Below are 16453 nucleotides of genomic sequence, written 5' to 3' on the forward strand. Positions count from 1 at the left end.
AGATACTCAAAAAATTTTTCATGTAAGGGGTCGAAAACCCAAGAAAAATCTCGAAACTCCCTCATTTTCGGCCCCGACACATGAAAAATACATTTCAACGCTTTCTTGAACAGTTTGTTCATTTCATTTTAAACAGTTTCTAAAGATTGTCGATATGTCAGAGTTTTTAATGTACCCAGTCAATTAAGTTCTTCCCAAATTGCGCAATATTTGAATTCGCGATAGAAATTTTAAATTTTGCGCCAAAAATTCATAATTTGGGAAGAACTTAATTGACTGGGTACATTTAAAACTCTGACATATCTAAAACTGTGTAAAAATGACATGAACAAACTGTATGAAATGCGTTAGAAAGACTTTAGTGAGAAAGATTTTGAATTTCGACCGCACTTACGGCGTGAATTGTATCTACTGTATATCAATAGATCTCTTCCATCGTACTGTAAAAATGGTTTTTGGCAATAAATCCGAAAAAAAGATATATCATTCACAGAATCATAACCGCGAAGCTTTCGTTTAGGATTCGTCAAAATCTTTTTTGGTTATACCCAAATATCTACTTTGTGGAGGTAATGCCATTCGGTGGTAAAAACACCTTTTTTGAAAATGTTTGATTATGATTTACTTGTGTTTCACCAAATATTTTCGCTAACTCAAAACAGATGGCCCGAGTTTCTATTCTCTTTTTGTTTTTAACGAAGGGAATAGATGATTCGCTTATATATGACATTACCTCCACACTATAATAACAATTATATCGTGATGACGTTTAAACACTTAAAATAACATAGGAAGAGACGATATGTTAATAGATCTCTTCAGATGGCGAAATAATGACACTGCCCAGTTCACTTTGACTATTTTGTGTGCTAACTAATTACAGCCAACCTCACAAAAGCAGAATATTTTTTAGATTCCTGAGAAATTCAACACAAAATCTATGATTTTTCGGATCAATTTAGTGATTTTTGCTTAACTTCAAATATAAACATTTCCCGGTTACCACTTTTCGCAACAAAGAATTCAAATATTACCCCGTTTCGTGAAGTTTGCTGTTAGTTAGTTAGAACACAAAATTTGGCATGCGATCGCACTGTCAGTGGTAAAAATTTTGATCTATATGCTAATAAGAGCATACAAAGCATCGAATATGTACCAACATTCTTAGATTGTCTACCCATGAATCTCTCGTTTTAGAAAACGTTTGTTATATTTTAGTGTCAATCTTTTAATTTGATTAATTTGACCTTTTCCTAATCAATTTGTTGCATTATTCGGTTATGTAAGACAGTAAAATAGTACTAGAGTATCTATACGCGACATTTTATATCTGGTTTTCCACTTGAATTTGAATAATAGTTTATTAAACATAGTCGTGAACATCAAATTTCCTATTCACAAGTCGCGACTGATATGTACATTCAAATGATTACTATAATTCGATGGGAATTCACTGAAAATAATCATAAACTGAATTTAATCGATACAAACAAATGTACTATTCAAATGATCATAGTAGCCATAGTAGCCTGTTACGTACACGCATATCATATCGGGACAAAGATGGAGTGCGAAAAAAATGTGTTTGTTTCGCGATTGAAAGAAATAAAAGAAATACTTTTGGAGCTTGGAAGTGTCGTAAATGAAATAAATGTAAGTACAGGAAAACCCTCATGAACGGCCAAATCGAATTTGATTTTTCTAATCCACTGGACGTTTTGAAGGATCTACACGAGTCGAACAATTTGCTTAACCCCGTATCGAAAGCAAGTGATTTATCAAATGTAAGGGTTACCTGTTTTTCCATTTGAAAAAATCTTGATCATTCATTATTCTTTCGAAGGCGCCCGACAGTAACATCAGCTTTGGAGGGCACAATCGAATCGGAAGTAAAGACTGTTGGTCGAAAGGATGTAAAAAATCTATAAATCAAATCCAATCGATTCAAACCAGTGCTCTGAGCGTTTGTGCAACTACATGGAGCAGAAATGACAACGGTCAGTCAAATGTAAGTCAAAGATTTTTACAAGTTAGAGCACACCGTAAAATGCTAAGAGTGGTTACTTACGAATTGGAATGTTCATAAGAATCAACGGCAAGAAATCAACAATATACCTTCATTTTATATCTTTTGATAGGCATCGCACACGTTGGACAAAGCTATTTCATCTGAATCCAACTCGATAAACCATCTGTGTTATACGTCTGAGTCCAACTCGGTAAACCATCTGTGTTGTGCATCTGAATCCAATTCATTAAACCATCTGTGTTATACATACACCGGCAACAGCTATGCAAACGAAAATGTAAGTTTCAAACTCAGGCTTTTTACAACTAACTTTCTTAGAGTTAATCAAATTGTTCGAATCGGTGAAAAGTTTGTATTTTTTGAAGTAGTTCACGCATAAATTTTCGATTTCTAATCCAAGTACGTTTTTCTGAATTCTTTCACAAGTTTCCCACTACTACTTCGAGGATTGTAATTTCTTTCTTTGACAAAAAGTTTTCCAGAAACGGAAAGTGAAAAAATCTCCAATTTCACTACAATTGTTTACTCCTCAAGCTAAAGTAAAAACGCAAACATAACCATTAGGATAATATTCCGAGCGGACAGAACGCCGTTTCGATTATGATTTGCAAATCGTTGATTCGATTTTCTGTTTGTCTAATTAATTTGCTTTACATTATCATAGGTAATGGGCGTAGTACTTCCAACGGTGCATGGATTCGATGAAAAGCGTCTCGAGTGTGTGCTAGAGGTAAGGACGTTTTGCATATAGTTAGATAATGTATAGTTAGAAAATGCACAAAATGTCTTCGGTGTATACGTATTGCGTAACACATTCTATGAAAGTCTTTTTTCTGATTGACTTTCCGTGCAAAATGATGAACAAAAAAACATGGCGACATTGCGTTCTGAAATTTCTGAGATTTTTTTCAATTAATACTTTCATTTCACATTGTGTGTATTCCTGTTCATCACTTGTTGTTGAAAACTTTTACGATACCTTACATCGACAAGTCAAAAGTTATCAAATTACACAACAATTAATATTTCGATTCACCTTGACGGTTTTTTTTAGTTTGTTCCACTACAGAAAATTTCGTGTCACTGCAAAGAGTATTTACCTTGAATTAACTATGATCACAATACTGTTATGATTCCACTGTTTGTTCTAAGCAGACCACATTCTGTTCACTGTGGTAGTAATAACGCAAAATAGTTATTTTACTAACTAGTTAGTAAATGTGGTTGTAAAACAAATAAATATTTTGTTTCAGGAAGCATCGTCGAAAAATGTAGTCAACTACTTATACTACCTATTTGACAACTATGACGTGAGTAATGATGCCTATTTTATGTTCATTTCTTTTAACTCTTCGAAGAGCGTAACGTTTCTCTCACGTTTGATAAATGGGGGCCACAGCATTAATTTGCATATGTTTCACGTGTATTACGTCATAAAATAGAAATACGTGGACACAGTGGACTAAATAAATACACGACAGCACTTTTAGGTGTTCTTGACTCTTATGACTATACATGGGGCTTTGTATTTGAGACTTTTTATTGTATATGTACAGTACAGTGGCGGACTTTCAATTTTGTGCACTATTTTGATTCAGCTGTTCGACCAGCTGGTCCATGTAAACAAAGTAAGTCAATTATATAATCAGAAGTAGATAAAGATGGACCAGCTGGTCAAACAGCTGAATCAAAATAGTTCACAAAATTGAAAGTCGGCCACTGTACACACCGACAGTGTTTGCATCTGAATCTGTAACTTTGCGCTCGTAAAAAAGTCTATTAGTATAAGTTGCTCTAACGCATTTTGCAAAAATTATGAAGAAGAGGACGTCGGTTAAATCCAGAGAAACGATAAAAGACAGCGCTGCGCCGGCTCGCCATATGTTATCATTTTTCTGGTTAAATCGAGTCACTCCAAAGTCTAATTAGAATCTATAGTGAGAGTACTTTAGGTGTATCTAGCAATATATTGATGAATTATTGACGCCGTAAGTCCGCCGAAAATAATTAAAAGTGTGAAACCCAAACCATACCCAGTGTCGTATTGGGTAATTCACGATATTCTCATCAGAGTGCGTTGCAGTTTATTTTTCAATTCATCCACTGATTCACTCAAAATTCAAATTCAAGGGCACTTACACTTATAGTTAGATTTTTATCACTGTAGCAGTTTGACAATTGTTTAACAATAATAAATTTTGAAAAATGGAATGGCTTAAAATATTGATTTCTTCTACTTCTACTACTTGCTGAAAAAATATAGGCGCTAGACACGTGCGACACCAGAATGGAAATCGATTTTGGAGAACCAACGACTGTTTCAACGCAACAGAACCATACGTATCATAAAGAGTATGAACTCAAAACAAACGTCGGCAGCGACACGGCAATCGGTACTTATTGACGAAGAAACGCTTATAAATTGGAATTTCTGCATACAGAAGCACTAAGTAAGAACTGTTTTCAGATTTAATCGATGAACGAGCCGTGATGGAGAGTGATGATACGAATTTTACTCGCGTGCCGATAAGTTCATCATATGGGAATGAAACCAATTTCGTTGTGACGACATCAATCATGGTCCATCGAGAATCTGATGAGAGGAACGTATTCGACTACGGTTCGGTTTCTGACGTAGATGTAGACGTAGACGAAGACGTAGATGGCGAAGATGATTTCATGGAATGTGAAACAGTTGGTACGTATACTATGAATTAGGAAATTTACTCCATGCTAAGACAAAATTCGAAATCACATGACAGAGATTGAACGTAATCGAGGATGCGATAACAGTAAAATGGTCATTCCCACATCCGATGCAGGACCCAAAAAATACTTCTGCAAGTATTGCAAAGAGCGGACTCTAAAGTTGGAGCGCCACCTGCGAACTCATCACAGCAACGAACCAGACGTAAAGAAATACTTGGCTTTTCCTCCTCGTAAGTTAATATTTAAGATTTTCTATTCTCGAGTTAGTTAGAATTTGTAATGTAACTGTAGAGTGCGTCACTTTTCTATGAAAAAATTAGTATGAGATAAATCAAGAGGCATGTCTCCCATTTTTCCGTATGTTTTTGCAAATCGTGATCTTTGCTGAATGGTGTTATCAGCTTGCACCTCAAGTGCCAATCTAAACTTTTGTTCTCTCTTTCTCTGATTTACCAAAGAGGGATTCTTTTGAAAAAATTTCTCAGGAGTTGTCGGGAAAACCGTTTTTTGTCAATAGCTTCAACATGCGAGATGTGACTAAAGTCAAATTGTGTGCGTTTATGAAGGTCGAAAGGGGACTACAAATACAACCGCCACAACAAGTGAAACTGACTCCATTTCTATCTGTGAGGGTGGGTCTGGTAGTGTCAATGGATAAGGCGTGAGGTTCCAGGTTAGAGCTTCCTGCCACATGTTTCTTCAGCCGCCCAGAGCCCTTCAAAAATGTCAGTTTTATCGAGGTTTTTCGACGTTAATCGTGACTCATTACAATAAAATGATTGTGCATGAGAAGATGAACCAAATTTCCCGATGGCTGATCCGTTTGACTGTAAAGATTAGGCACAAAAAACGGCCTCCAATTCGTAATTTTCCTATGAGCGAATGTTTACGTTTTGGAGTTTAGATAAAGCTATAACAAATTTATACATATTTGAAGCATGCCGTAGAACAATTTTTTGCTTAGAATAATGTTATACGTCAATAACAAATTCCTTGTTAAAACTTCTACCCGATCTCACATAATTTCCTCCTACTAAAAATCGTCTGACGAAAGAAGTATTGGTGAATGCAGGTTATAAATTTCATTTTTCCTTTTTTTCTTCGCAGGCTCAGCTTCTCGTCGAAAGATCATACTCAAAATACTAAAACAAGGAGAGTTTAAATGGAACAATGACGAAAAGCTAAATGGTGGTGAATATGCTGTCAGACGGCGGCAGAATAAAAAATTTAAGAAGAATCCTTGGGACATGATAACGTGTGTTGGATGCTTGGGAGCGTACAGTAAGTCATATTTGAGACGCCACTGGAACAAAGAATGTGCGAAAAATCGATTGATTGGCGAGCGTGGCTTACATCAGCTCGGTAGAGCTGTTGAAGGCAGAGTGCATTCCAATGCGTCTGACGATTTAGTGGACGTATTTTCAAGCTTCACAGAAAACGAGAATATTCGATACATAAGACACGACTGGCTAGTGGTTTGCTATGGAAATGATCTTTGCTTGAATCATTCTCCGCATTACCAGCAAGGATATATCCGTGGCAAGTTGACGGCCGCTGGAAAAGTCCTGCGTGCATCCAAATCGATTTCGACGGAACTGACGGACATGTCATCTCTTTTTCACGTAAAACATTGCAACACAGTGGTTGAGGCCATTCGCAGCATGGGAAAGTTCGATCACAAGACAAAGAAATTTGGAAGTCCAGCAACCGCTTCGACTACAGTAACGCTAATCAATGCAATGGGTGAATTACTTGTCATCGAAACCATGAAATCGGACGACCCAGAAAAGGAGAGAGATGTCGAACGTTTCTTGAAAGTGTTCAAGAAGGACGTAAAAACCAAAATCAACAAACTAGTCGCTGTTACGAGACTAGAGAACAGACGTCACAAGAAGGAAAACATTCCAACGACAGCTGATGTAAACAAACTGGCAAAATATGTTGATTCGGAACGAGAAGCTTGTTACTCACAATTGCTTGAACATTATTCGTACGGTGTTTGGTTGAAATTGTGCCAGATGACCATGGTGTCAATTTTAATTTACAATCGACGAAGAGCCGGAGAGATGCAGAACCTCCTTATGGAGGATTTCGAACAGCGAGAGATGGTTGCAGATCAGTGCGATATGTTATTAGCTGTTATACCGGAGGAAGCGAAACGAAAGATCAAAAGCCGTGTGACTGTCAGAAATAAATTAGGAAAAAAACTGGTTCCAGTCTTGTTGAAACATCACTGGGACGATTGTTTGCAGCTTATTATTCGTCATCGTGAAGAAGCCGGTATACCAGAAAACAACGAATATTTGTTCCCACTACCTACGCAGTTAGGTAGGATCAGAACCGCCAATGTATGCACTATAATGCGATCTGTTTCATTGGCATGTGGAGCTGAAAATCCCTCTAGTTTGAGAGGCACAAATTTAAGAAAACACATGGCCAGTTTTTCTTCTACAAAAAATCTTAGTGACAACGACATCAGCAACCTGGCTGAGTTCATGGGACACGCTGAAGCAGTACATCGTGCATACTACCGGACCAATCCATTAACGAACCAAGTTGGAACGATGAGTTTCCTATTGGAATCCGCACTAGGGAATGACAGCTCACACGACAGTGGAGATGAGGGTGCCGACGACACTGTAAATGATACTGAGAATGAAAGTGACGAATATGAAAGCGAAGAATATGAAATCGACAGTGAATCGGACAAGGTTATTCCGTTGAAAGCGGCACGCAAAACTGCGAAAAGAAATGGTTCCCGGGCAACCAACAAAATTCGTCAGACGGGCTCAACCACTAATAAAAAACGAAACGTCAAACCCAAGGGAGCGATTAAACAACGGAAGAAAAGTGCGAAAACAACTGAACGAAAACGGAAGGTCACACAGGAGGGGCACGGGGCAAGCAACGTAAAATGAAATGATTTTTTGATGATTATGGAAATTTCCTTTTTTAATAATTCGATTTATTGTTAAACTCCCACTTGGCATGAAAACTTGAAGAAACGATTGAATAAATAAAAGCTAAGTTGGAGAAAAACAGAAAGTTTTAAAAATTTACGGAAAATTGGAGAAATGCGTAATTCTTTGAATTAGTAATCTTGCAAGTGGTCTCTGAACAATTTTAGTGTTCTCCCTTCACATGAAATTGGTCATGGTCCCTAATTTTCGAATTACCACAAACTTAGCACCGAAACACAGAAAGTGTTCTCCCAAAATTTTGAAATCCAAAATGTTCTCCTAGCATTGCTGCTATGGAAGGTTTCTGACCCATGCGGGAAATGAGTCATTAATTCATTGACATACGTGCACTTCAGAGTCATCTCTGAACTTATGACAGGAGACGACATATTCGTTTCTTCGACAAATTTTCAGATTTTTTGAGAAGATATGATTTCATTCAACGCACTTCTGAGTGGTACTCTAAATAGGATACTGAAACTTGACAGTGTGCCATATAACTGTATAACTGTGCCATATAACTTCATACAAAATAATACTCTATTTGACAGCTGTCGAGTATGATCACTTCCGCTTGAAGTGCATTGTTTCATTACAAATAGAAATAGCATGCAGTTGGACATTGTGTTTCAAGAGTTTAGGAATATTTCGCGACCTATTAGATACAACAGGGATAAATACAAAGCTTACGCGATTTTGTAAATTCGTAAAATCCCATACATCATATTGAACACTTCGAATCTTATGTTTACAAACTTCACACACAACGAAGATTTTCACGAAATCGCGTGAGCGTTGGGCTTACCCCTTGTATATTGAAATTTATGTGTGCTGTATAAGCCATTTACATTACAACGAAGGGTACGACGTGTAGCGGATATAAATCGAACATACCTATGTCCGATATTCAAATTTTTAACCGAGCGATTTTGGGCATTAAAAACGGCAGTTTTTGTCTGACACTGTAGTCGAATCCATGACATGACATAATAAATCAGAAATATCCACAAGATGCTTCTACCAGTACTTTTAACCGAGTTGCATACAACGTTGCATGAACAGAGGTACTACTACTTTCCACATTGATTTTAGAAAGTAGGAAGCAACAAAAAAACTAGAAAAAATTACTTAAAGCGAATGCATTAAATAAAAGATCGAAACGCTAAAAAATATTGAATCTTACACTTAACAAAATTACTGAAGTATCACCTTTTCGTTTTCAACAGATTCTACATAATTTCAAGATCCACAAATTTGACAGTTTTGATATTGAATGGTTTTTTCCCAGTAAACTGGTCATTATACGTGGGAGAAAATTCAAACACTTCATTCAACATAACAGCTGTCAGAGTCTGTGAGATTAGAAATATCAGATCCTACATAAAACAAAAATGTGATAATTCCTAATTTTGTATAATTATATAATAAAAATTCAAGAATTATTACAGTGAACGACATCTCAAATGTCTCACTGTCATTTTTTTCAGAGAATGTCATTGTGAATTTGCAATGACACAATAAAATTCTCAGAAAAATTTGACAGTGAGACATTTGAGATGTCGTTCACTGTACTTTGAATTTTTCTGTTTAGAAAATCCTCGGCTAACCGGTTAACCGCGGTTTTAAGATAAAGTGGGTTCGGTTTGCATTCTTTAGCGGTGAATTATTTTAAGTTACTGACAGTGAATTATAAGTCACCGGCAGTGAATTATAAGTTACCGGCAGTGAATTATAAGTCACCGGCAGTGAATTATAGGTCACCGGCAGTGAATTATAAGTCACCAGCAGTACATTATAAGTTAGTGAGTAATTAACAGGACAGGGCAGAATACCTGTCGACCGATCTTTGAAGCGACGGATCATCAACAAACGCTCAATTATTTACTATGGCCAGTGCTGTCCTTATAATTTGTCACTGGCAGTGAATCTCTGCAATGAAAGTATACTCTATAAGTTTAAGTATGGTTATGGTCTAATGTCAAAATTTGTATGTAGTGCAGAAAGTGGCGATTTCATATAAACAAACTCACCTTCCAATGAAAATCATTCAGAGGTGAGTTTTTTTTAATATGAAATCGCCATTTCCTCCGGTTTGTGTGGACCTACCAGACCTGGTTTGTACTTTCATTGAATCTCTGAAGCTCTGAGATGCATGAAAAAAAAAACGGTGATCAGGCACGGCTCGATAGCAACTGCATTCGTTATTAGTAATTAGTCACCGGCAGTGAGTTACAAGTCATCGACAGTGATTTATAAGTCATCGGCAGTGTGTTAGAAGTCATTCGGAGTGATTTACAAGTCACCGGCAGTGATTTACAAGTCACCGGCAGTTAGTTACAAGTCAGCGGCAGTTAGTTACAAGTCACCGTCGGTGAGTTAGAAGTCACCGGCAGTGAGTTACAAGTCACCGGCAATTAGTTACAAGTCATCGACAGTGATTTAAAAGTCATCGGCAGTGAGTTACAAGTCACCGGCAGTTAATTACAAGTCACGGGCGGTGAGTTAGAAGTCACCGGCAGTATATATATTTATTTTTCAATAAATCACTGCCATCCATCAATGGTTGCCATAATGACACAGTATACTGAACAGTTTTATAATATTTCGGTTAATAATAATTGGTAAATCAAATAACTGGATCGTATACATAATTGTTATAAATTTTACAGCTTCCACGTATTGCTTCGACTGCTATTTCTTCGATGACTGAATTTTGAATTGATTGCAAAAATCTTTGAAAAAAGTTGAGATGGTACCTCGTGCGCCGATAAACAGTCCTATTACTTCTAATTTTTTAAGCTTGAGCTTCTTTTTAATGTCCAAAATACAGGGCTCATATATACGTTTCTTCTCTTCATGCACTTCTTGAGGTTGAAGCAAACCATTTTCATATCGAACAGTTCGGTCAAGTATATAGCCGTTTCTGGTGTCTTCATTATACGCAATAATATCAACCCTTCTGCTGGAGCCGTTAGCTGATAAACAGGCGAATTCTACGACGACCTTCCACTTAGTTTCTCGTAATGCATTGGCCATGATTGCTACCATTTTGTTGTGTCTGACGTGTCTTAACAATTCACCTTGTCGACATACACCGAGAACGTGTGCAATAGTTTCAATCTCGTTGCACGAGGGTATTCGGCAACGGTTTGTTCCGGTGTTTCGACCATGATTTGCTCGGACTGCAGTCACGGAGCCAGTTATTTTGAGATATGTTGTCCATTCTGATGTAGTAAGTCCATATTTATCAAAAATTTTGCGGGTTATTGTTTGACATTGCTCAAAAAGTTCGACCCCTTTTCCTTTGCTCTTAAATTGTTTCCAATCCTCATATTGTCTTCTACGCAGTTCATCTCTTATGATTTCGGACGGTTTTCTTTTTGACTGTTGAACGTTAAGAAAATTACAAGTCACCGGCGGTGAGTTAGAAGTCACAGGCGGTGAGTGATAAGTCACCGGCGGTGAGTGACAAGTCATCGGCGGTGAGTGACAAGTCATCGGCGGTGAGTGACAAGTCATCGGCGGTGAGTGACAAGTCATCGGCGGTGAGTGACAAGTCATCGGCGGTGAGTGACAAGTCATCGGCGGTGAGTGACAAGTCATCGGCGGTGAGTGACAAGTCATCGGCGGTGAGTGACAAGTCACCGGCAGTGAGTTACAAGTCACTGGCAATTAGTTACAAGTCACCGGCAGTCAGTTACAAGTCATCGACAGTGATTTACAAGTCACCGGCAATTAGTTAGTAGTCACCGGCAGTGATTTACAAGTCACCGGCGTGAGTTACAAGTCACCGGCAGTGAGGTACAAGTCATCAACAGTTACAAGTCGTCGGCAGTTAGTTACAAGTAACCGGCAGTTAGTTACAAGTCACCGGCAGTTATTTAAAAGTCACCGGCAGTTAGTTACAAGTCACCGGCAGTTAGTTACAAGTCACCGGCAGTTAGTTACAAGTCACCGGCAGTTAATTACAAGTCATCGGCAGTTAGTTACAAGTCACCGGCAGTTAATTGCAAGTCTTCGGCAGTGAGTTACAAATCATCGGCGATTAGTTACAAGTCACAGGCAGTGATTTACAAGTCACCGGCAGTTAATTACAAGTCATCGGCGATGAGTTACAAGTCACCGGCGATGAGTTTACAAGTCACCGGCAGTTAGTTACAAGTCACCTGCAGTTAATTACAAGTCACCGGCGGTGAGTTACAAGTCACCGGCGGTGAGTTACAAGTCACCGGCGGTGAGTTACAAGTCACCGGCGGTGAGTTACAAGTCACCGGTAGTTAGTTACAAGTCACCGGCAGTTAGTTAGTCACCGGCAGTTAATTACAAGTCACAGACGGTGAGTTACAAGTCATCGGCAGTTAGTTACAAGTCACCATCAGTTAGTTACAAGTCACCGGCAGTTAGTTAAAAGTCACCGGCAGTTAATTACAAGTCACCGGCAGTTAATTACAAGTCACCGGCAGTTAATTACAAATCACCGGCAGTTAGTTACAAGTCACCGGCAGTTAATTACAAGTCTTCGGCAGTGAGTTACAAGTCATCGGCGATGAATTACAAGTCACCGGCGGTGAGTTACAAGTCACCGGCAGTTAATTACAAGTCATCGGCGATGAGTTACAAGTCACCGGCAGTTAGTTACAAGTCATCGGCAGTTAGTTACAAGTCATCGGCAGTTAGTTACAAGTCACCGGCAGTTAGTTACAAGTCACCGGCAGTTAATTACAAGTCATCGGCAGTTAGTTACAAGTCACCGGCAGTTAATTGCAAGTCTTCGGCAGTGAGTTACAAATCATCGGCGATTAGTTACAAGTCACAGGCAGTGATTTACAAGTCACCGGCAGTTAATTACAAGTCATCGGCGATGAGTTACAAGTCACCGGCGATGAGTTTACAAGTCACCGGCAGTTAGTTACAAGTCACCTGCAGTTAATTACAAGTCACCGGCGGTGAGTTACAAGTCACCGGTAGTTAGTTACAAGTCACCGGCAGTTAGTTAGTCACCGGCAGTTAATTACAAGTCACAGACGGTGAGTTACAAGTCATCGGCAGTTAGTTACAAGTCACCATCAGTTAGTTACAAGTCACCGGCAGTTAGTTAAAAGTCACCGGCAGTTAATTACAAGTCACCGGCAGTTAATTACAAGTCACCGGCAGTTAATTACAAATCACCGGCAGTTAGTTACAAGTCACCGGCAGTTAATTACAAGTCTTCGGCAGTGAGTTACAAGTCATCGGCGATGAATTACAAGTCACCGGCGGTGAGTTACAAGTCACCGGCAGTTAATTACAAGTCATCGGCGATGAGTTACAAGTCACCGGCAGTTAGTTACAAGTCACCGGCAGTAAGTTACAAGTCACCGGCAGTCAGTTTCAAGTCACCGGCAGTGAGTTTCAAGTCACCGGCAGTGAGTTTCAAGTCACCGGCATTGAGTTATTAGTCACTGGCAGTGAATAATTGTTCACCAGCAGTGAGATACTAGTCACCGCAGTGAGTCATTTGTTACTGGTATGTAAAAATATTTATTAGCCACAAATACAATTACACAATTACAATGTAATTCAGCAGACAAAGAGATTTAAAATAAAAAAAATATTTTTTTGAAAAATAAATTATTTGAATAGATCTCAATTGGACGGTTTATCGTATACGTAAAGATTCCGCAATCTGAATTTTTCAGAGCCTGCCATTTCGTTGGTTAGTAGCGAAAAATTGATTTCCGTTGTGATCGCTCACATTCAATATCGAGTTCATTTTTAATTTACTTAACGAAGTGCGATTAACGAAATTTCACTGACAAAAAAAGAGTTGCAAATATTACCTGGCGCAGGTACATTTGTCTCCAGGTAATCTATGTTTTCTGCTACGCTACAGTTGTGGCTGCTATTGTAGGTTACCTGGAGACAACGTTATCTGCAAAGGTAAAATTTTCAACTCTTATTTTGTCAGTGTTTGTCAATCAGATCAGTTGCGATAAATTGATTTTGCTTTGTGAGCGCTGACATTAAATACCGAGACCTCATAACAATAATTTCATTTTTACATTGCTTAAGGTAGCGCGTTTGAGACGAGCTCCGTGCTATAAAAATGTGTTGCGTTACTATATTTAAGAATCAAAAGCCGAGATTCAGCAACAAATCATAGTTTCACGCATTAGATTGATCCTTCCTCTAATGCCTCAAACTTCTGTAAAATATTTGAAATTTTGGGTTAATTGTCGCTTTTCATGATAGATGGGACGCTTTATTTGTGTTGTGATTATGGTTTTTTATAGTTGTGCGTGTGACATGTTTCCGTAATTGCGTTCTTCGTTAGTGAATACACATCATATCATATTACATCAATGGTCCAGTAACTGAAACTATGTTTTTTGTGGAATCTCGATTTTGGAGTCTTAAATCTTGCATCGCTATACTCATCGTTGATGTGAGCGCTCGTTGTTTAATGTTATTTCTGTATGTTCTATGGATCTTCTTGTATCAAACTTGTATCAGTTTATCAACATATAACTAACAGATCGTAGTTATCAATTTTAGTTATCAAATTTACACCGAGGATTTAAATTCTGCTTCTACGGTAGAATAAAATTATAACAAATCACAATAACTCCAAATTTAAAAACTTCGTAATACGAGAAATCGAGACTACGAAATCAGAAATTTCGTAATACTCAAAATTTGGTTTGTGTACATGGTTTTCGTAATGGAAAAGTTCGTACCAGTGTAACGCTCGTAAAAGACAATGATTTTCCAATTGCAGTTCCCAAAAACGAGTATGCTTTTCTGAAATAGTATATTTCGTTGCAGAGAGTCAAAGTTTCAAAGGTGGAACGAAAAGTGAACTTCATCGACTGGAGCCTATACGTAGTAGGAAATATATTACTATACAAGGGAAGGAATTTGATATTTCGTATCCAGATGAGTAAAAGTGTCCGAGGGCTTTAGCCGAGTGTAGTATGAAGTTTTCCTTTACGAAGAAGGGAAGGAGTTTTCCCTGAGGACAGAAAGTCAATTTTCCCTCCCTAGTAAAGAAAGATAATTTTTTTAATCGGTGACCCATACAACTGTAATGATATAGTGATATTACAGTCAATGTTTACGAGCATTATTTTATTTTTGGATAATTTGGCACCCAATTATGCATTTTTAAGTGCCTCATGGTCTAATTTCCCACCTGCGCACAAAAATCCTTATTTTAGTCCCTGCTAGAGATAGAAGAAATTTCTTTACGTCGTTAGCGACTTAGACTATTCTAATAGCACACACATTGAACTAATTGTGCTAGCAGTAATGAGGTAAATTACAGATGGAAATATTTGAATTGTGAAGATAGTATCAACTCATGAGCTTAATTTATTCAGTGGAATCAGATGAGTGATAATTACACAATAAACTTACGAGGAGGATAAACCAAGTACGCCTGCACACCCTTTTCGTTTTTGTGGACTGTTCGCAGGTGACGCTCTAACTTCTGAACTCGCACCTTACAATACATGCAACAGTACATTTTTGGTCCTGAATCGGATGTGGGAACAAACATTTCGCTGTTATCACACCCACGATTACGTTTAATGTCTGCAAAATATTTTTGAAATTTTGTTTTAGACTGAAGTTAATTCTCTAAATCATACATACCAACAATTTTACATTCAATGCCATCATCTTCAACCGCAGGCAAACCATTTTTGAATGCATTCTTGTTATCATACTTTCGGTGGTTCATGGTTAAAGTCACATCCGGTACATTCATATTTGACGTCATGCTTATCGGATCAATTAAAAAACTCGCATCGATGCTGTCAATATCAATATCTTCAAAATCACAATCAGAAACCAGTCCGTCGTTCTCTCGATGTGTCGTATTAGAGGAAGCAACCGACAACTCCGACAAATTCCATTGTGACGACGTTGCAACATTCAAATTAACGTTGTTAAACACGGCCAACTCACCACTCAATCCTGAAAACAAATGGTTTTTAATGCTTCTGATTCTTAGAGTTTTTAGAAGTTTTTCTTCGTCAGTAAGTACCGATTTTGTTAAATGTGCCATCTTCGATACTTGACGCAATACGATAGTCTTCATGAGGTGTGGGATTAGGTATTCCAGGAGTAGTTGATCTTCCGACGTTATCGATATCCATTCTGTAGTCTTCCTATATTTTCAAGAAAAAATTAGAAAACGAAACATCTAGACCACTTAATTCTTCGTTTATACAAAGAAAATCGTCAAAGGTCAAAGGCATACACTCAAGGTTGCACTCGCTAACCACTTTTTCGGCGACGCTACCGCTAATTCAGAAAAATATTAGCGTTGCTAATAGAATTCGATAAGTAAATTTAATACCCAAAAACCATGAAATTAGAAAATTCAGAAAATTGACCAAACTTTTATAAATTTTCCGTTCTTCTTCTTGTGGTTACGTTGATTTCATGTTAACATATTAATTTAGATTCATGATAAGCGTAGGCTTTCGTATGATCAGACAGAGTTCATAAATTTTAATTTCAGTACATGATGAAGAAATTTCAGAAGTACAGTAATATTAGAGGTACTACGAAGAGGTTGCATATTTTTTTGAAGTGTACTTTTCGATGATAATCTTGAGTGTTTTATCAAAGCCAAATCCTGCAGTAAATAACGTCATTTTCAGTACAAACTGCCAGGATTAAACGCTCTGTTTATTCGTACAAGAGCCAGAGAACATATAAGACTTTTGCTGCTCATATTTAAGAGTAAATTTGCCAAAACTTCGACCAA

At 37.8% G+C, this 16453-nt stretch overlaps 1 protein-coding gene across 1 annotated transcript; it reads left to right on the forward strand.

Moving 5' to 3' along the window:
* Positions 1-4606: 4606 nt before the first annotated feature.
* LOC119067003 lies at positions 4607-7285 on the forward strand. The gene is made up of 4 exons (XM_037169730.1): positions 4607-4727; positions 4792-4968; positions 5846-7066; positions 7203-7285. The coding sequence occupies exons 1-4, from the start codon at positions 4607-4609 to the stop codon at positions 7283-7285; spliced, it is 1602 nt and encodes a 533-aa protein (XP_037025625.1).
* The last annotated feature ends 9168 nt before the right edge of the window (positions 7286-16453 follow it).

Source organism: Bradysia coprophila (assembly GCF_014529535.1).
Source record: "Bradysia coprophila strain Holo2 chromosome X unlocalized genomic scaffold, BU_Bcop_v1 contig_117, whole genome shotgun sequence".
In the NCBI taxonomy this organism is placed as follows: Eukaryota; Metazoa; Arthropoda; class Insecta; order Diptera; family Sciaridae; genus Bradysia; species Bradysia coprophila.